We start from the raw sequence: 21442 nt of genomic DNA, 5'->3' as shown, positions 1-21442 counted from the left end.
GTGTGTGCATAAATGGGGAGCAGAGCAGCTGGGTCCGTGTCCCTTTTCTCTCTCTCTTACTTTGTGTCTGCTCCTCCTATTGGGGAACTGACCCACTGATTAAAAATGATACTGGAGAAAAATGAAGAAATAACGGAAGTGCGCTGACCCTCATGTTTCTTCTGGGATCGGGGAGCCTTGTGGCCTTCCTCCACATGGGGACACGTGGGTTATGTGATTCTCTGACCGCCCAGTTCTGTCCTCCCCGTGTTAACCCGCGTCCTGTGTAACCTGTGTCCAGTGTGGGCCAGGGATACCCATTTAACCCCTTCAACTTTTGCTTATTATTTTAAATTTTTTATTATGTAAAATTTCAAATGGGTACAAAATACGCAGAATAATATAAAGAACAGCCAGGTACCCATAACTCGGCTTCCATAGTTGTCTACGTTTGGTCAAGCTGCTGGCAGAAACTGACCCCCACTTTTTTCCCTCAAATATTCTACGGTATATCCCAACATGATGTGATTTCCCCATAAAAAAGCTTCAGCCTGCATCTCCAACTAACAAGGACTTTTAAAAAACAGAGCTAACACATCACCATTAAAACAGTATTAAAAGTAGTTTCTTATTATCAGTTAGTATTAGTCCATTTAAAGTTTCCTCAGTTGACACAGACTTCCTTTTTACAGTTTGTTTGTTTGAATCGAGTTGTTATGTCACCTAAGTTTCTTGTGTTCTGCAGGACACCCCCAGCCCTGCTTTTTTTCCCCATGACGTTAATTTGTTGGGGAAACTGAGTCTCTTTTCCTGAGGGGTTTCACATTCTGCCTTTGTCCTACTGTGGCCTCGTGATACTGTTTCTCCATCCCACACATTTTGTGTTAACAGAAATTTAGCTCTGAGACTCGCTTAGATTCTGGTTTGACTTTTTAGGCAAAAGTCCTATCACGTGACGCCACGAGGCACATGGTTAACTCGCCTCCTCAGAGCTGCTGGGGTTGAGCGGAGGTGCAGGTTCTGTCAGGAGGCTCACTGACGTCTAACTTGAACCACGGTTCTTTGGCTGCTTCTAGTTCTCATCCTGCTTTTCTTCTAGAGGTTTCCATGAGCACCATTTCCGAGGTTCTCGGGAGGAGGGTGCAGCTGAAAGGGCTCATTGGAAAGAGAGCCATGAAATGCCCGTATTGTGATTTCTATTTCATGAAGAATGGCTCAGACCTTCAGCGTCATATTTGGGCTCATGAAGGTGAGTATTCCTCCATCAAAATGGAGCCCCTTTGTGATTTTGTGTTTCCTTTGGGAATTCTTTAGGAGGAAGCTATATCTCCACATCCCCTGTGGTTAGAATTTCTTTAGTGTGCTGAGAAATGTGTCCGTCAGCCAGATTTAAAGCATTACTTAGCTGCAGTTGCGGTGCGCAGCGATGTGCATTCTTCACGGCTCCGGTTGGAGCTGTAGTTAAGCCAATCACCACAACTCCTGGGCGGAAAGCAAGCTTCAGGAGAGCAGCAACCGCGCTGGCCTGGTCACGGTGGTAACTCTAGTGGCCACACCCCGGGCGCTGGTGGTGGTAGGCGGGGGGTGGGGGGCCAGTTGCTGGTGTCTCGGGTGAAGGAAGGCCAGGAGGACGGCAGAGTCCTCTGATTCCGGCTGGGGAAGACTGGGTGGAGATGAAGCCGGGCGAGGAGGAAGGTAGGCCATGCCTTGGGGTGCTTGCCTGTGAAGGGAGATGTGGGCCGCGCTCTAGGACGCTGGGCAGTTGGAGGTCAGGGTGCTGTTAGGGACGGCGGGGCTGTGCCTCTGCCCCTGGAAGAGGACGCTACTCTCCTGGTTATGAGGCTGGGAGGCCTGGGGCCAGGAAGGGCCCTTCCTGTGAGTTAGGAACCTGCAGTGCTGGTGGCAGGCAAGCAGGATGGCTCCACAGGGAGAAGGAATAAGTATTTTCTACGATCTGGGATCAAGCGAATGGTTCAGTAAAGAGAACAGTAGCTGATGGAGTAGGAACCTGGACACAGCAGGAGGAGCTGGGCCGAAGCCGAGGCTGGGAGCTGCTTTTTCATTGACCAGCACGCACGCGCCTCCGCTCTGTGCCGCCGGGCACACCCCGCAGCCTCATTAAAGCCTGGGCTCCTCGACTGCAAGGTCGCAGGTAGTACAGACGAGGGGTGGCCGTGCTGGGCTCACTGAAACGTGCCTGTCATACCCCGTGTTCAGGTGCAGGCACAGCTCCCCTCCCCCATCAGCGCGTCGCACCAGGTGGTAAGGGCTCTTTGCCGGTCCATTCACTCTGGACAGGGAAGGCCGGGCCAGGGCTTCGCGCCTTGAAATCAGCCCTCGGTGTTTACTACAGAGTAGGTCCTCGGTACATGTCTGTGGAACGAAGGAGGAGTAGCCAAAGGGTAAGACGCCCCTGCAGTCGAGCCATTAGCCCAACAGCGGCGACTAGCGTGGTAAAGCTCTGCTTATTTTGTGAACTGAGATACGCTCTCATGTGTGATCCTGCGCGCCTGATCCTGGTGGCTTTTGCCAAGGCCCTTGGTTAATTTCTGTCACTTTAACTCAACTCAGGTGAGTAAACGTCTGCTGCTCCAAATGCTCGAGTCTGTGCCCTCAGAGATTCCATACTGTGGGGAGAGGAGGTGTAAGCTACCCACTGTAAAGTGCTGTGAGCAGTGCAGCAGTAGTGACAGGCGGGATTTGGGTGCACTGACGGGGAGGCAAGGAATTCTACTGCAGGCCCAGGAGGAAAGGGCATCCTAGTTGGAAAGCGTAGCACGGGTAGGAGTGTGGCCTGGGGAAGTGTGCGGCGTGTTTAGGAACCAGCATGCACTGCTTTATTCAAAATGGACAAGGAGACATGTGTGTAGATATGTATACATATATGTTCCTTCTGATACACACACATATACATGAATACACATGTATATCTATTTTCTCTCCTCTGGTAGGTGTGAAGCCCTTCAAATGTTCTTTGTGTGAGTATGCAACTCGTAGCAAGAGTAACCTCAAGGCTCATATGAACCGTCATAGCACTGAGAAGACCCACCTATGTGACATGTGTGGCAAGAAATTCAAGTCAAAAGGGACATTGAAAAGTCACAAGCTCCTTCACACTGCTGACGGTGAGTGAGTGACCCCACAGGGAGCTTTTCCCCCTAAAAGTGTGGTTGGAATCTTACATCCTGAGTCCAGCGGAAACTGTGGCTGCACCTCGAGCAGGAAGGAGCCTCTGTCTTTGGAACTTCCGTTGCGAAGGAGAGCAGAGTGAGCTTGCCTGCTTCCGTGCTCAGTGCTGGAGCCGTGCTGACCCCACCAGTGCTTGCTAAACACTCACTGTGTGTGTGTGTGTGTGTGTGTGTGTGTGTGTGTGCACGTGCACGCGTGCGCGTGCACTTGTTGGGGGTGGATGTGGAGGGGACGCTCCTTCAGGGAATAAGGCATCCTCAGGAGGCCTTGATCTGGAAGTTTCAGTCCTGTTCAGCCCTCCATCCCCACCCGAGCCTGACGGTCCTGAGGGGTGGCCGCGACCACACATGACTTGATGCTGCAAGGGCACGCTCTTTATCATCCAAGCTACCTCAGGGTTCCTGTATTCAGTCCAAAATGAGACTCAGTCTAAAATACAAACAGCATTTGGGCAGGTTTGACCTTGATAAAGTACACCTAAGTGGATTTCAGGTTTCATTCATTCACCAAGAACCACTGACCCAGTTCTTCCTGTGTGCTGCCCTCTGCCTGGGGTACAGGGTCAATAAGGAACAGTTCCTGCCTTCAAGAAGTTTCTAGGCTATAGCAGGAGGAAGAGAAGCTTGTGGGCCATGGGGAAGGCGGGCGCTGTGACGCGAGGGGCCGGGAGCTCTGGGGAGGAGGGTGTGCATCTCAGTGACCGGGAAGGTCGCCTTGAGAGGGGCCCGACAGAGAAAGAAAGGCTGAATCACAAAATTATTTTAGGAAGACAGGCAGCCAAACCATAAAAGACCTAATATAACATTTAAAATGTTCCTTTAGACCCCAGTTCTGGGAGGGTCTTGTCAATATCACATGTGATGAGATTAATAAACTATACCAATGAGTTGTTATTTTAGCACAATGATATACAACAATTGGAGTCCACTATGAAAACTGAAGTGATTTCAACAGAGAGTTTTTTTTTTTTTTTTTTTTTTTTTTTTTTTTTTGCGGTATGTGGACCTCTCACTGTTGTGGCCTCTCCCGTTGCGGAGCACAGGCTCCGGACGCGCAGGCCCAGCGGCCATGGCTCATGGGCCCAGCCGCTCCGCGGCATGTGGGATCTTCCCGGACCTGGGCATGAACCCGTGTCCCCTGCATCGGCAGGCGGACTCTCAACCGCTGTGCCACCAGGGAAGCCCCAACAGAGAGTTTTGATTTCAGAGCATAGAGGATGATCCAGCCATTAGGTTCTACCTTTACTTTAAGATTGTTCCAGGGGATCTCGTCCTGTGCGCCGTCAGGGAGCTCAAGGGGCTCGGCCGAATGCTCGGCCTGGGATTCATCAGAATTGAGGACCAGGGCTTGCCTCAGGCTGAACCAAAGCCAGAGCCCTGCTGTTCAGACTTAAGCAGTGTGCTGAAAGTTTAAAAATCCATAATCAAAGTAATTAAAGATACAATGACAGCAAAGCAGTCATATCCTGAGTAATGAAAGCATTAAGTCCTGTAATCATTTGTGAATTCTTACACCTCTTCCGGCAATAAGCCTCACTGGTATTTCTTGACATGGTCGCACAATATTCGCTGAAATCCCTAATGATACAGCGCCAGTTATGAGAAGCGGCCGTCCCCAGAGCCAGGGAGGTGTGGCGTGTCCACTGGGCTGTGAGGGCAGGTCTGGAGGGCCGGGAAGGGCACTGTGGCCTCGTGCCCGGCTCCGAGGTCTGGGCTCGGTGCCGAAAGGCTCTGAGAGGATGGGGCGCGTGTCTGATCAGGGATCGTGGACAGGCCGTCCTGGGTCGTGCAGGGATGGGGTTGGTATAAGTAGTGGTATCACAGCAGGCATCCCAGGGACACTCAGCCTGTCCCGCCTGTCACTTCGCTTGCCTCCCTGAGCTCTTCAGCAGGAAGGGGAGTTCAGATGGACAAATATGTGTGTGGAGTCAAAGCAGTAACACGACCTTCCCAAAAGACTTTATGAAATATTTTCTTAACAAAGCAGGAAGTTTGCACTGTTACTCTTCATTTTCTTTCCTGACATTCTTGGGAGGATGAGGTATTTTGTAAAGTCATGTCTTATTTTCAAACAGTGGCCAGTCTGTGAAGAAGGGCATCAGTTCTTGGGTGTGACCACCAGGAGGACAGTGGGACAGGGGCATCCTCGTGGGCCAGCTTCTTCCCTACTTGGGCCTCGGTCTTGTTATGCTGCAAAATAAGGACGTGAGACCTTAACGTTTCTTGGGTCTCTTTAGCCTTGATGCTCTGTGATTCTAGGAGGCAAGTGTAATGGAGTGCTTCAGATGTGGAAATGTGCGGTGCAGTGTCATTTTCTCTGGTCTCACTTTGGGGTGACCACTTCTTCCCCAGGCCTGCTGGGACTCCTTTGTGTGTCTGTTTTGACACTTGCTGTGGTGTCATGCCTTCTCAAAGGACAGCCTGGTGAGTGGAGTGCTGGGTTGTAGACCAGCTGTTCATCTCCATTGGTGATCTGTTCTGTAACTATAGGCTCTTCTTTTCCTTTTCAGTTTTAAAAAAGCTTTCAACAACTTTAGTTACATCTCTCACCCATTTTTTGGTAGTGCTCACATTTTATTTTGCTGACTTCTGAAAGCTTTTTGTATCTCAGTGGTTTGTCATAGTGTGCAAATATTTCCCTCCAACTTACCATTTGCTTCTATGTTTTTAGTGTATCTTTTTATATATAGATGCGAAATAACTTAGCGTATTTAAATTGGTCAGTCTCTTCCTTTATGTTTTTTCCTATTTCCATTTATTTCTCTATGTTAAAAGAAACCTTCCCCATCTTAGGGGAAAATTCTTTTGTATTTTCTTCAAGTTTTATTTTGTGGGTTTATAACATGTATGAAATTTAATATTCTTGACATTTATTCTGGTGCAAGGTCTGTCATAGGATTCTTTGTTTCTCAAGAGTTATCAGTTGACTCAACATATTTATTGAGAAATCAGTCCTTTCCATTTGTTTTGAAATGCCAGAATTTCTCAAGATGTTGGGTGTATTCTGGGATTTTGGTTTGTTTTGATGATCTTTGCTCTAGTACATTGTTTTGCAAGATACTCTTTTAAAAATTATAATATTATGCATACACATATTATTCCTTTTTCTTCTTTTTTTTGTGGACATCTAGTTTTTCTCATTTAATTATTATTTCTTTGGGTAAACTGGACGGCTTCATGAGCTGTTTGACAACAGCTGAAACATGCTTTGAATTCCTCGGGGAAATGTGCTCATACTAGGGGCCTGGCTACCTTGATGAGGCTCCCAGCCCGTAACCATAGAGTTAGCTCTTTATTTAGAAGCAGGCATGGCTTTAAAGCCTGCCTGAAGTTATTTGGTTTTCCGCGCAGTTGTGTCAGTAATAGTTCAGCAGGTTGCTCCTCAGAGGAGCTGCGTGAAGTAGGCAGAGCTGGGGAGGCTTGAGACTCGCCTGCCACTGCCTGGTGGGGTGGCCTCGGCTCAGTGACTTCTCTGAGCCTCAGTCTCCTCCTCAGTGAAGTGGGGATAATTATACCCCCCTCGCCTAGTGGCTGCAAGGTTGGAAGTGCAGGCGCCGCGCCCCCCCTTGTCTGGGCTTCTTCCCATGCTTCTGGCCGCCCCTCAGTCTCCTTTCCTGGTGCCCCCTCAGCTCTGACCTCTACATCTTGCCAGGCCGCAGGGCTCCGTGCGAGAACCCTTCCCTCTGCGCCCTCACCCTAGGTGATCCTCTCTGCCTCATGGCTTTACACACCATTTACGTGAAGGCTTCCAAACTTCCATTTCCAGCCCCATCCTCGCCCCCAGCCTTCAGCTCTGCATCTGCCGCTGCCCACTCAGCATCTGTGCCTGTGTCTGGAAGGCCCCTCAGACTTAGCACGCGCGTCTCCTGTGGTCCAGGGGCCACCAAACTCTCTAAAGACACAGTACATTTTTTAGGTTTTGAGAGCCGCCTAGGGCTTCCGCTGCATATTCTTCTTTGTTTTAGTTAGTTTGTTTGTTTTCACAAACCTTGAAACATGTCAAAGCCATTCTTAACCCCCAGCTGTTACGAAACAGGAAGCAGGCTGCATTCGGCCCGTGGGCCGCAGTTTGCCGACCCCTGCTCTACGTCATCTCAGTAAATGCAGCTCCTTTTCAGGCGCTCGGGTCAGAAACTTCGAGTCACTCACTCCTGACTGTCTTGCTCACACCCTGCAGATGGTCCTCTAGCAAATCCTGTGTGTTCTTGCCTCGACGTGATCCAGAATTCTGCCACTTCTGGGCGTCCTCACGGCTTGGCCGCCGTCCCCTCTTGCCTCTGTTCTTGCAGTAGCATCCCAGCTGCTTTTCCTGCTTCGGTCCCGTCCCCACAGTCAGTCCTGTTGCACGCGCCTCAGAGTAACTGCCAAAATCCTAACCGTGATCTCTCTGACCCCCTCACCCCGCCCCCATCTCTGGCCTCATCTGCGCTTCCCTCTCCAGACGGAGCCGTCTCCTCTCTGCTCTGCAGGTCTGCCAGGTTCATGCCCACCTCAGGGTACTTGCCCTCCCCCCGCCTGGTGTGTTCTCCCCGCCAGATGCCTGAATGGATACTTCGTTCATGGCCTTCAGGTCCCACTCGAGAGTCCTTCTCTCAGGAAGGCCTTCCCTTGGCTACACTGTGTGTTTATTTATTTATTTTTTATTTTTTTACATCTTTATTGGGGTCTAATTGCTTTACAATGGTGTGTTCGTTTCTGCTTTATAACAAAGTGAATCAGCTATGCATATACATATGTTCCCGTATCTCTTCCCTCTACACTGTGTGTTTAAAATCTCAGCGTTCCACCAGATCATCCCAAATCCCCTCGTGTTTATGTTTTTCTTTTGGCTTATCTTTCTCTAGTGTACTGTATAGTTTTCTTGTTTGTCTTTTTTTTGTCTCTACCACTGGAACTCTCCCACTAACTTCATACTTTCTTCCATGTTTCTTACTGTTTCTTCTTAGAGCTATCTTTCTCTAATGTGCAATATATATATATTTTTTCATGATTTTCTGTGTCTTCCACTAGACTGTAAGCTCCTCAAGCAGGGAGTTTTGACTTACGCTATTGGTTTTGTTTCGTATCCCCAGCACCTAACAGTGCCTGACTTGCAGTAGGTGCTCCATAAAGTTTTGCTGATTGATGAGTGAAGGAACATGTAAAGTGCCTTACATAGAGTGGGTGGGACGTAGGAGCGCTCAGGAAGTGCTCTTTTCTGCGTCTCATCCCCCAGAGGGTTCTAGCAAATCAAATGCTTGTGAGTTAGAGATCTTAGAATACGGTAGAGGAACTCACTGTTAAATGAATCTTCCTGGGTATCTTTTAATGAAGTAGAAAGGAATTGAGTAATTACCCTCTCCTTTACCTGATTGCGAATCTCATTTTTCAATTGTATTGGCTTCTTTAAAGTGATCTATTCCTGTTTATTCATTCCTGTTTCCCAGAGGAGCTCATTACTGTGCCTTAGAAGAGATAGGCCAGAACGGGTGAAGGTTTCTGCTAGAAAGGTTTGCCAGTTGATAATGTACGAAGAGAGATACTGATCTATAAAGGGCCCGATTAAACCCTTTGCATGTATGCCAGCAGGTGCAAGAATTTAACGCAGAAATCACGCTGGTAGCACATCTCCCCGCTTTGGACTTGAGAGGGTCCAGACACGTGATGTGTGGTCTTCAGTTTTATACATGATTCTGCCCACCCAGAGCAGATGAGGGAGGTTAAATGGTGCAGTGCCTTTAGGTTACCTAATCAAACAAGAATTCTCTAATCATGAAATAAAAAGCTCTTTGAAGTTCAGTGCTAATTCCTTTGGGTCCCCTCCTTCTCCCAATCCAACCTGCCCTCATACACTGGAGATAAGAAGTTTTCTGGTAAAATTTACAAAGAGGAATTATCCAAGCTTCAAGCACTCTTGTGTGTGTAATAACTGGACAAGTGGAGAGCTGAATGTGGAAATTAGGTCTGAGTGGAGGAAGTACCACTTTTTCCCTTGCTTCTTCGATTTATAATAAGAGATCCCATGGCTACACATTGAAATGTTCTAGGAGATCTAAGTATGGAGTTTCCTCTGAAAAACACAGTCACTCTAGCATAGAGTAGCTGCACTCATCCATAGTCTTTTTACTTCTATAAACATACACTCTAGAACCAAGACGTTAAAAGAAAATGGTACCTGAGCAGCCAGATGGTTGATCTTACCAGGTTCATTTACTAGGCTTCAGTGAGACTGGTCTCGTCCCTCTTAGCCTTCCTCCAACTTACTCCTGGAGAAAAGGTCGAGGGTCAGGGGTGGAAGAGGGGCAACAGCAGTGAACACAGTAGGTTTCCGTGGCTTATCTTCACGGGCTGGTGTCTGGCTGATGGGCAGGAGAGGGGAGGGCTGACTTTAGGACCCAGGAGTCCCAGTTTCTGTGTGCACCCTGTCTGGGGCCACCTGAAGCTCTTCTTCTGAGGTTTTTATAAACCATAAGAATGTATTAACGCATATATGTGGAATCTAGAAAAATGGTACAGATGAACCTATTTGCAGGGCAGGAATAAAGAGGCAGATGTAGAAAACAGACATGTGGACACAGTGGGGGAAGAGGAGGGTGGGACGAATTGGGAGATTAGGATTGACATAAATACACCACCATGTGTAAAACAGATAGCTAGTGGGAACCTGCTGTATAGCACAGGGAGCTCAGCTTGGTGCTCTGTGAGTGGGAGCACCACAGAGGTGCATCCCATCCCACAGGTGGGTGGGATGGGGGAGGGGTGGGAGGGAGGTCCAAGAGGGAGGGGATATATATATATACATAGAGCTGATTCACTTCGTTGCACAGCAGAAACTAACACAACATTGTAAAGCAAAAATACTCCAATTAAAAAAAAAGAATAACTGAGCTCATACTAGAAAATGAAGTGTGCAGCTTACTGAACAGTTAGCTTAGACTAATACACAGATTAACTGTTGAATAAGGCTTGGTTACCTACAACCTCACCTGGGTAGAGGGGTCCCGGCTGCACATACCTGGCACAGAGACTCTAATTTAATCCTTTCTGGTGCCTTGCTCTTTCCTGGTCTTTTATCGAGCTCTGCCTTCTGTTTCTTTCTCTGTCTAATGCTGATCCATTCCTCCTTGTATCAAAACTGATGTACTAATTACAGAGAATCATCCGTCCCTAAGCTGCTTCAAGTTCAGCCATTAAAGTACAGAGACTTCTTAAACTGCCTGTTTACCGCTGCAGCTACTTCTGTTCTAAGTTGCCGTCACACAAATGACTGCAGATGCCAGAACTGCGAAGATGTATGTGTGCTTTGCAAAACACCTGCTGCCAGATGCCTGTTATGCTTCCTGCAGGGTGCTCTGCTCACTTTGGCATATGTACTACTTGTTGCAAGTTTGTACCTCACATGGCGTATGTACTACGTGTTGCAAGTTTGTACCCTTAAATAACATCAGTTTTTATCCCTCCCTCCTTCTCTCCCTCATCCCCATTAACCAGTATTTTACTCTTTGCTTTTGATTTTTTAGATTCCACGTATAAGTGATATCATACACTACTTGTTTTTCTCTGTCTGACTTATCTCACTTAGCATCATGTGCTCAAGGTCCATCCATATTGTTGGAAATGGAGGATATTGTCCTCTCTCACGGCCAAATAATATTCCAGTGTGTGTGTGTGTGTGTGTGTGTGTGTGTGTGTGCGCACGCGCACACACCACATGTTTTTTATCCATTCATCTGTTGATGGGCATTTAAGTTGTTTCCGTATCTTGCCTATTGTGAATAATGCTTCAGTAAATGTGGGAATGCATATATCTCATTGAAATCCCATTTTCATTTCCTTTGGGTATATACTAGTAGTGGAATTACTGGATCATACGGTAGGTCAGTTTCTAATTTTCTGAGAAACCCTGTATTATTTTCCATTGTGGTTGGACCAGTTTAGATTCCCGACAACAGTGTATGTGTTCCCTTTTCACCACATCCTCGCCAAAGTGCTGTGCATTTTCTAAGTGCTGGTCACGAGGCTGGGGGCTTTGTATATCCTGGAGTGAGCAACCCACGCGGCTGCCAGCAGGTGAGGATGTGTAGTTTTAGGAGCGGAGCGCATCTCCTCTACTCAGAAGGATCTCCTGCTTGAGCACAGGGGCCTCAGCCGGGCAGGGGCTCCACTGCCCCCTCCCCAGCCCTGTGCTCTTGCACAGTCACCTTTCCTTCCAGAGCAGAAGGAAATTTAGTAGGAAGGGCAGTCCTAACCCTCCCAGGGTTGGGGGCACCTCTCGATGTCTAACCCAAGGCAGTATAACAGGGACTTCTGTTCTTTTTCTCCCCCATCCCACCTCCAAATCCTGTCCCCTCTACCTGGCAGGACAAGCTGAGTAGATTTCTGCCTAAGACCTGAGTCAAGGGCTGAGCTCAGGATTGCCTGCCTCCAGACCCTGGGCTTTTTCTGGTGGTACCTGATTTAGCCAGCATCCCACTGCCAGGCGCAGCCAGTGTCCACAGGTCAGAGATCAGCTTTGTTCCGTCAGCCAGTTGGCCATGAAGCACTGGCTGAAGAGCTCAAGTTAGAGAAACAGAATCCTCCCAGAGGAAACTTGAAAACGGAGATTCTGCAAAGATGGTACCTCACCTATTGAGGGATGAACAGAAGTAGTGGAGGTGACATTTATACCCCCCCCCCGCCCCCGATCTCCCATCTTTGAACGGGAGTTGCACCATCACACATTTTGAAGAAAATAGGAGCTGCTGGTGAAACATTGTGTTTCCAGAACGGGCAACAATATCCACAGTGGAAATCTCCAGCAAGCCCAGCACTCGGAAAGATGCCTGACGGGAAAGCACAGGTGCAGAGATTGCCGATTGTGTCTTTTTTCTTACCACCTGCAGCAGCAGCCAGGGTCATTCACACACTGCCATGCAGTCCTCAAACGTTATCCTTGAATTACCCGTCACATCTTTTCTTTCCTTAACTAATTTGGTGCCAGTTCCTGAGCCCCTTCTGGGGAAGGTAGCCTGACTGTTTCATTCTTGTACTGTTGTTGTTTTCACGTTTTTAAAGTTAAAGTATCACACACATACCAAAAATGCATAATTGGTAAGTGTTCCACTCAGTGGATTATCACAAAGGAAGCACAGCGTGTAACCACATCCTAGGATGAGACACGAACATTGCCAGCCCCTCAGGAGCCCTCCTCACCCATCCGCCAGCTGTTCCCCTGCACTACTCCTCAAGGTAGCTACTACCCGGACTTCTAACACCGGAAGGTGATCTGTCCTGTTTTTGAACTTCGTATAAACTGATTCATATAAACGTGCTCTTCTGTGTCTGGCTTTTTCCTTCGCACGTTAAATTTGTAAGGTTCATCTGGGTTGTTGTGATTTTGACGTTTAACCTCTGGGCCTCTGGATCAAATAAAAATTTCATAAGTAACTGAGATTCTAAATTCTGTAGTTTGTAACGGGGAAGACTTTGTACCTTCAATTAGCTTTTCTCATTGTGCCAGTGTTTTTGCAGTAAGCTTGGAGTGCTTCCCTCAAAAGAGTGTTTCTCCAGAGGGTGGTGTGGCTCTGCTTTCTTTTGTTCTCCTTACTGACGAGGATTGGCTCAGAATGACTTCTGACTGTTTAGAAAGGTTCAATCCTGACTCAGAAGACAAGAAATGACCACCCTGAGATGATTCACAAAATTAGCCCGCTGTCTTTTCTGTGCAAAGAGGAGGGGCAGAGATGCCTCAGTCAGTGTACAGCTAGTCAAGGCTGGCCGGTGTTTTAAAGACAGTGAACTCTCTTGAGCTTCAAATTTGGGAACCACTGATATCACTTTATTGTTCCACATTGAAAGACCCGTCTTCCGGACTGTGGGCAATAGCAAATGGGATCCAGCATCCCAGCCTTTCAAAGATGGGTGCTAATTTACCAGAAATGCTTTTCTGTTACACAGAAAACATTAAAACCACAGTCACAAAAATCTAACCCCTTCCTATACAAGTATGCCCACAATTCTATCACACAACAAATGAATTATTCTTTAAAAATTTTTTTCAACCTTTATTCCTGTTCAGATGGAATGATTACATAGTTGTGATTAAAGAATAAATATCATTCTTTTAGCTTTAAAATTACTATTAGTTTTTGTTGCTGTAGAGTCCATGAATAATACATTTAAGAGGTGTATAATGTTCCATTAAGGTGGTGATCCATGAGTTATGTAACCATTCTCTTATTTTGGGGCAATGTATTGTTTTCTTTTTTCCTCCCGTTATTACAGCTTATGTTGCAGGGAATGCTTTCTTGCATTAAGTAATTAATGCAAGAATTAATTCCTTAGGACATATTTCCAGGAGCAGGATGGCTCTTTCGTTTTGGTGGTTTGAATCACGCATTGCACGGCCAGCTTACTTTTCAAAAAAATTGTACCAGAAACATGACAGTGTTCTCACTGAACTCTTTCATTTTTGCATGATATTAAACAAGTTCAGTTTCTTAGTTTAATGGATATCAGACCTTACCATTTTATTATACTTTTTAGGGATTTGATAATCATGAAATCGATCAGGTGAATTAGAGGATTAGCTGGATTACATGAGTAACGTGCATGAGGAATTTGTAACATTGACGGGTTCATAGCGCTGTGTGCAAGTGTTTGCTGTCATTGGACTTCTTTTGATTAATTAAGTCGGATTTAATCCTCTCTTGAGTGCATTGTTTGTTCATGTCCTTTTTTATGTCTTTGCCTTGAGGGGTCTTGGCGTTTTATATTCATGTACCCACTGATTCATTCAACAGCTGTATTTGCTGGGACTCTTGCTTGCCATTGTCAGAAACTCATTTGAGGTCACTGAAACAGAAAAGGGACGTTTATTATATCCTACAGAGACAGTGATCCTTGCGTTTTCCGTTGCTTCTTCACAGGACTGTCCTCACCTCCTCTGACTGTGGCTGGACCCCGTCGATCTCCCACCTTCACTTGACCACAGAGGCCTTCCCTGCTGCCTCAGCCCCGTGGCCACACCCTGTCCCGGCCTCCTCACCCTCCACGGCCCCGTCCATTTCCCCCATAGCCCATTGTGATTTGTAGTGATTTATTTGCTTCTTGTCCTTATAGGCTGTGAGCTCCATGAGGGCAAGGGCTCTGCTGTCTGCCCGCTGCTGTGCTCAGGGGTCCAGCCTGGTCCCCGCACACAGTGGCCCCTCAGGGAGTGCTTGCTGAGTGGATGTCTTCGTCACTCACCTTTGCTCATCTCTGCCTCCTTGTTCTGACGTTCTGTCTCCGTCTCCCTTTGCAGACTGGTTTGTGTTCTTATTTCATCCACAGATTGAAAATATAATGACCAATAGCTTCTGAGTTACATGCTTCAGATCCCGACAGTTCAGATTCCTGGCTCAGCTTGGGTCACTGGTCCACAGCGGTCCCATCACCTGTGGCTGGGAGGGCAGGGATGGTGGGCAGGGCCATATACAAGGCTCTGGTGGTGCCCTGTGTGATGGTGGTCGCTGTGGGGAGGGAGAGGGCACATGGCTGAGCAGACATCCTGCTGGGACGGCCCTGTGACTTGCTGCTAGCCTCGTAGCTGGCATGCTCTCGCTGCCGGGCACAAGGATGTGGAATGAGAAGTCTACTGTCCCTGTCCCCAAAGTACCTGCAGCCCACCGAGGGCGCCAGGTGGACCAACCGGCGATGAATTGGTGAGCCACTTGGAATTAGGCACTTCGGATACAGCAGCGGGTAGTACGAACAACAACCAAAGCAGAAACGAAACACCCCACTGTCATGAAGCTGAACGAGAGACAAGACAAATCAATAAAATAGGGGGTATATTACAGTTGAGATACGAAGAAATATCTTAAACATTGAGAAAACGGAGATATGAAAATATGAATGTGAAACGGTTCAGTTTCAATATGAAAATGTTACAAGATGAGGGATGTCACAAATGAATCAGTAAAGGAAGATGGGGATGGTCATGGAAGAGAAACCAGCCAGCAGAGCATGGAAGGAAGGGCACCCCAGGCCCCAGAGCAGCAAGTGCAAAGGCCCGGAGGTGGCGTGAGTGTGCTATGTCCCTGGGGTGGAGAGAGGGGGGCGAGGGTCACGGCTGAGCACAGGAGGTAACGGGGAGGGTCCCATCAGCCATTGCCAGGTGGTCACGGCTTGCTGTGGGTGGAGACAAGGCCAGAGCAGTTGCTGGGGGCAGGGTGCGGAAAGCCTTCTGTGAACTCTTCGATATTATGTTACTTACACGTTATCATTTTCCTTTCTCTGTATTCTTTCTATTTTAAGGAATATTATCTCAGGCTGGCTTAACTGGACCTATCCTTGGATTGTCCCCGAGAGTGTCAGGGAGGTCAAAACACTAGGATTTGAGGGGTGCTGCCCCAGTGGCCGTAGCAGCGCAGGGTCCGCTGCTGGGTCACCTGCACACACCCTCAGCCTCTTCTCTCAGGGGACCACTTTTCGGGTGCTTGCCGCCCAGAGTCTGAGCCCATCCTGGCGGCAGGCAGAGGTTGCCTCCCCATTTTTCTAGTGGGGACACACTGAGCAGCAGGGAGGAATGAACCCCGGGCCTCACAGGTGAGCTGGCCGGGGCTGCAGGAGAGCGCCCCTCCGCTGCCACACTGGTGCTTCCCGGGGCCGCCACCCTGCGGAACCAGGCTCTATGCGTGTGGTTCATATGTGCCCCTTTTGCTGTTGGAAATTCTTTGTTCCCTTTGGGGAAATCATGCCATGTCCTTCTTAGCCAAGAGGATTCTTACGGAGCCGAGTCAGAGCTTTGGGATCCGAATCCAGGCTCTGCCACCGACTGCTTCACAACCTGGCAAGTTGCTCAGCTTCGTGTTCCTAGTCCCTCATCCATAAGAGGGGTGCCCTGCCTTGCCTCCCCAGGTTCTGGGTAGCGCGAGGAGATCAGACACGCCATGTCCTGGCACAGCTGCTGACGGCCAGCAGCTCGCTACGTAGAGCTAGCCGGGCACATTGTGTGCAAAATGAATTGAGTTTTTTAAAACGTCCACCTCATTTTTTCTTTGTCATCATTCCCTTCTTTTCCTGGGCTGCTCTATGACTCACATCCAATACAGCCATTTGCTGTGCACCTACCAGCCCTTTGAGGTCACTCTAACCTCGGGTAAACACTGCGTTTTCTAGACAATTCTCCGTGTGATTCTCAGGAGTATCTTGATAGAAAACAATCTGATAGTCTCAAATCATTACATTTTTATGATTAGTCATGCATCTCTATTGCATTATTTTAATTAGGCAGCAAAAGATTATGTCAAGCGCTCTCCCAGCCTGTTCGGTGGGGGGGCGTCATTGGTCGCTGAAAACATTTGTAATATTTATTGCCTGCGCTCTGACTCCTCATAAGGGATGGCTTTTAAGAGCTGCCTTCTTTTCTTGTCTCTGGCGAGCCCCGGGAGTATATTCATAAAAGGTTGACTGTGGACCTCAAACGAGGTGATGCCATTTATTCATTTCAGGCACTAATCATTCTTAGCTTAATCTCCTACTCTTTGATCCAAGTGTATTGGTAGTGAGTGAAAATATTTATCAACCTGGATATCAGCTTTCCTCCCCGCGTGGTGCCAGTGGGGGAACCTAGACACCATTCTGCTCAGGCTGCCTGGCACAGTCATGATGTATTTAGGCGAGTCACACCCCAGTGGAGAAGTATGGGTGTCCGAGTTTATACACGAGATGTGTAGCCATGCATAGCCCTTCTGTTTGAAAAAGATGGTACTGTGTTCAAGGGAAGGTGTTAACTGTGCTCTAATTATGACTTTTCTGCCTTACACATGAAAAAGTGTTCCTCATACTTTGGACTTGCAGAATTAGTAGAATCTAGAGTTTGGGGGTCCTTCGCCTGGAATGATAGGTACAATTGCAGTATTAACATGTTTATATTATTGTTTCTTTTTTGCTGCTGCTCTTGAGAGCATTGGTCAAGTAAGATGTACAAAGTTTCCTTTTTGCTTCTTGCCCAGCTCAGTTTAGTAGAATGCACAGAATATGTTCAGTGTGTGCCAGGCGCTCAGGCACTAGGAGTGCCAAGATGACTTAAGACATGGTTCCTGCCGATGGGAGGCCAATGGCAGGTCATGACCATGCTGCAGGGCCAGGGCATGGACAGAGTGTGTGAGAGTGTGTGTGGGAGCTTCAGGGGGCCGGCTCTTAGCCTGCTTGTACCAGAGATGATGTTCAACTGGAGTTTTGAGTTAAAGTGAAGAATGCCCACATGCTAAGAGACAGTGCATCTCAGGCATGGAAGATGTTAGCAGAGGCTCAGGGCTCTTGGACTGCAAAGGCAAAACAGGAAGTCAGAGAGAGGGATCGGGGGGAGAGTTACTTTGATTTGGGGTGCCTTCCATGCCATGCTTTGGAACTTCGACTTTGATCTGTATTTGGAGTCATTGGTGGGCTGTGCAGCAAGGGCTGTGGACAAGTTTGTGTGTTAGATCAAGGATGGAGGATGGGGCATCAGGATGGATGGATGATGGATGGAGGAGGGGGCAGCGGGTGGGTGATAGATGGATGGGAGGGTTGCATGAAAGAAGGGAAACCAATTCATTTGAGCAGTGGCTTTTGCCGTTGTCCAGGAAAGAAATGAGGAGGGCCTTAACCAGTGTGGAGGTTTTAGAAACAGAGAGAAATAGAAAAATACTGGGAGTTGAAATCAGGTGCTTAAAAAATAAGGTGAGTGAAGTTGGGGTCATGGAGATGTTGAGGAAGGCTACTGGGACTCTGACTTAGGCGATCAGGTGGGTGATAAACTAGGAATGCTGGAGGTGGAACCCATGTGATGGGTGAGGCAAAGAGTCCAAATTAGGACATTTGGGACAGCTAAGCAGTAGTCCAGCAGACAGTTGAAAACTCAAATCTCAAGTTTAGGGAAGGGTAGAAGGTGTAAAAGTATGCGTAGAAGGTGTAGATTTTGACCTCAAAGGTTTACATGCAAGGATGCCTGTAGAAGAAGAAGAGCGGGTGTGTGGGCTGGAGCAGTCTGGGACCTCAGTGTGAAAAAGCTGTAGATGGGAGAGAGCGTTTCCGGGATACACAGAACGAATAGAGAGGCATGGAGAGGCAATAGTGGTGTGGCGTCAGAGGAGCAGAGGGTTTCCCAAACGCGGTGTTAGCAGAGCCACGTGCGGTAGAGTCCTGTCAAATAAGGACTGAAGTCTGCCATTGGCTTGGCGTCATGGAGGTCCCTGGTTACCTTGGCGAGACAGGTTATGGGGCGAGCTGGTGTCACCTGCCAGTTTTGGGGTGGGCTCAGGAGTGGATAGAAAAGGAGCATGGAGGCTGCAGAGGTGGACAGCTTTTTCACCCAGCTCGTCTGGGAAGGAAAGGTGTGAGAGGTTCCCAGAGGGAGCCAGTGTTTCTGTGGCACCACGTGCAGTGACTGTGGTCATTGCTGCCTCCGGAGGCTTAGAGCCATTAGAAGTTGCGTGGTGAGCATCGCTGCTGTGAGAAGTAGCCATATTTTTATTTGGCTGCACGTTTGTATTATTGCAAGTTGAGGTTTTATTTTTGCTCCTCAGGGGTAAAAAATGTAGCCTGCCCCATATATCCATTGATTTAACATGTGGGCTTGGGCTTCCCTGGTGGCACAGTGGTCGAGAGTCCGCCTGCCGATGCCGGGGACACGGGTTCGTGCCCCGGTCCGGGAGGATCCCACATGTCGCGGAGCCGCTGGGCCCGTGAGCCATGGCCGCTGGGCCTGCGCATCCGGAGCCTGTGCTCCGCAACGGGAGAGGCCACAGCGGTGAGAGGTCCGCGTATCACAAAAACAAACAAACAAACAAAACATGTGGGCTTGTTTATCACATTACTGAATGTTTATAAATTGCTGAAACATTAATCCTCTCAAAGACCCACGTTTCACACTTCTCTGTCGTTTTCTCTCTAGCATCTCCTGAAATCTGCCTTTTACACTCCTACGAGTTCCAAAACACAGATCTCTTCTCTTGCTGAAGGGCATCCTGCAGGTGCTGTTGGCTCTCGGGATGGCGTCCACACTCCTAGGGAGACACTGAGGCCCCTGGCATCCGGCCCCCCAGCCTCCCCTGGGCTAGACGGAGCATACTGCCTTGCGGCTGTGCACTTCCTTGCCGGTTCCCCCTGACGTTCTGGACACCCCCGACGGCACGGGGCCTCTTCGTGCCTTCATGCACGCTCCACTCACACGCAGGAGCTGCGAGCCTGACGGTGCTCACCTTCTTCTCCCTTCTTTTCAGGGAAGCAGTTCAAGTGCACGGTGTGTGACTACACAGCAGCCCAGAAGCCACAGCTGCTGCGGCACATGGAGCAGCACGCCTCCTTCAAGGTAAGTGGGCTAGGCGCTGGAGCGGGTATTCAAGTCGGAAGCGCACCGCTCTTCAAAATAAAGATGGAGGGAACCTCCTTTCATTGTTTTGGAGCGTCCCCTTCCCTTCTGGGCCTGCTCAGCCAGCGCACGTGGAGTCTGGGGCGTGGCTCGGCTGACTGCATGCCCTCTCCTTCTGCAAGTGTAGCGCTTCTCTGTACTTTGGGGACCAAGTCCAGGAACAGAGTGTAAGAGGACGCAGACTAGAGAAAGGCACCCTCTCACCGTAAAAAAATGGAGTGATTTAGAGCAAAGAGTACGTGCTTTAAGGACAAGTGTGTGCTGTCAGATCCTGGATTGTCTCAGGTGAACCCCTGATACGGCAGGTGTGATGATGCCCGGTTGGCAGGTGCTTGTAAGAGCTGGAAATGGCGCTCATGTGCCCGCCACAGTGCTAGCGTGTAACAGGGGCTCGGGAGACCGTGGCTTTCCCTATTCTTTTAGTATCTCCAGTTGATGTCTCTTTCATGTAGATGGTAATGTCCCCTTGGCCACTGCTTATGGTGCAGTTATTGACAGCAAGAACTCTGGTCCAGTGAATTTGTTTGATAATAAATTCTGCTCAGCCCTCAGCAACTGGACCCTTAAAATCGATGCTCTTGCTGCTGGCCCGTGCATGTGAAGGTGGGAACACGATGCTCTGAGATGTTTGTTGAAATCATGTCCACTGCTAAGTCCCAGAGGGCGGTAGGCAGAACGTGGAAGGACCCTGGGCCACCACACTCAGAGGTGCATTTATATTTATTGAGCATCTACTGTGTCCCTGCACTGTGCCAGGAGCTTCACCCCCCTCAACTCTGATCTCCACACAGTAGATATCATTGCCCGGATTGGACAGCTGAACAACCTGCATCTCACATAAGTTAAGTGACCCCCACGAATCTTTCCTCGATGCCCATATCCACGGGCTTCAGTCGCCGTTATAATAGTGGCCAGCCTATGCCGTCTGTCACCCCTTCTGAGGTACGAGGACCCTCCCTGATGACAAGCTCATCTGGTGCTCAGAACAGCCTTGGGATGAAGTGACTTGAAGCCTCATGATCTCTCCTCTTGTAGTTGAGAAACCAGGTGGCTCGGGGGGGATGAGGGCTCATGTGCTTTGACTATCCAGGAGGTGAGGGAGTGAGAACTGGGGCTTTGCCTCCGAGCCCTAGGTCTGAGCGTCTCTTACCAGATCTTCTCAGTCCCTCACTGACGGCAGAAAGGGGGCAGTTGGGGAACCTGAGGCTGCTGTGCCTGTCGCTTCTGTAGCTGCTTTCGGGTCTGCACCGAACACGAGTTTCTCAGGTGAGACCCACGCGTCACCCAGCAGGAGTGCAAAGTGTCTCAACTGGGATGTTCCATGTTTGCATACTTTGCACATAATTAAAATTAAGAGCTTAATGTCGCATCCCACCTCTCATAGATGTGTTTCTCTGGGGGACTCTGGGTTTTCTTAGACTAGTGCAATTGTAGGACTAGAGGATGCAGAGTTAGGGCAACTCTCACTTTATAGATGAGAAATGTAGACCCAGGGAGGTTGATTTCTGTCCTCGCTGTTTCAGAATCGGAGCTAGACTTCTCATTCATTCCTCAGTTTCCGTGTGGAGCGTCTTCCCTTCCTAACCAGACACAGCAGACAGTCTCTCTGCCCTGAAGTCCTCATTGACTTGTTCCTCAGATTTGTGGAATCTTTGGTTTGTGTGCAGGAGTGCATTAGGGGGTGATTTGATTGAAGGTGTCCCTCTCACGTGTGGTTCTCAGCTTTTTCCTGCCATCACTTGGTTGTACTCTGGGGCCTCGGGAGCCCGACTAAGCTGGGCCCTGGGTCATGGCCGGTTTCCCACGGCCTCTCCGTGGATGTAGGGGTCCCCCTGCTGAGCGGTGCCCCAGCTGCGGATGAGATTCAGCCTGAATGAGAACCACTAATTCAGCCCTGGGCTTCTCCCTTCCTCCAGATCGG

The 21442-nt window shown here is 48.8% G+C and overlaps 1 protein-coding gene across 2 annotated transcripts in view; it reads left to right on the top strand.

Moving 5' to 3' along the window:
* Nucleotides 1-21442, top strand: part of ZFAT (zinc finger and AT-hook domain containing) — a 192232-nt gene that overhangs the window by 95789 nt on the left and 75001 nt on the right. For both annotated transcript variants that reach the window (XM_082858914.1, XM_082858913.1), the window contains 3 exons: nucleotides 1079-1228; nucleotides 2931-3104; nucleotides 19373-19461. In XM_082858914.1, the coding sequence (XP_082715040.1) occupies nucleotides 1079-1228; nucleotides 2931-3104; nucleotides 19373-19461 (413 nt within the window). The remainder of the gene's footprint in view (nucleotides 1-1078; nucleotides 1229-2930; nucleotides 3105-19372; nucleotides 19462-21442) is intronic.

The sequence above is a fragment of the Leucopleurus acutus genome, assembly GCF_964270905.1.
Source record: "Leucopleurus acutus genome assembly, chromosome: 17".
Taxonomy (NCBI): domain Eukaryota; kingdom Metazoa; phylum Chordata; class Mammalia; order Artiodactyla; family Delphinidae; genus Leucopleurus; species Leucopleurus acutus.
Note: the sequence above shows the minus strand (reverse complement) of the source record. Positions and strands in the feature narration are given on the sequence as shown.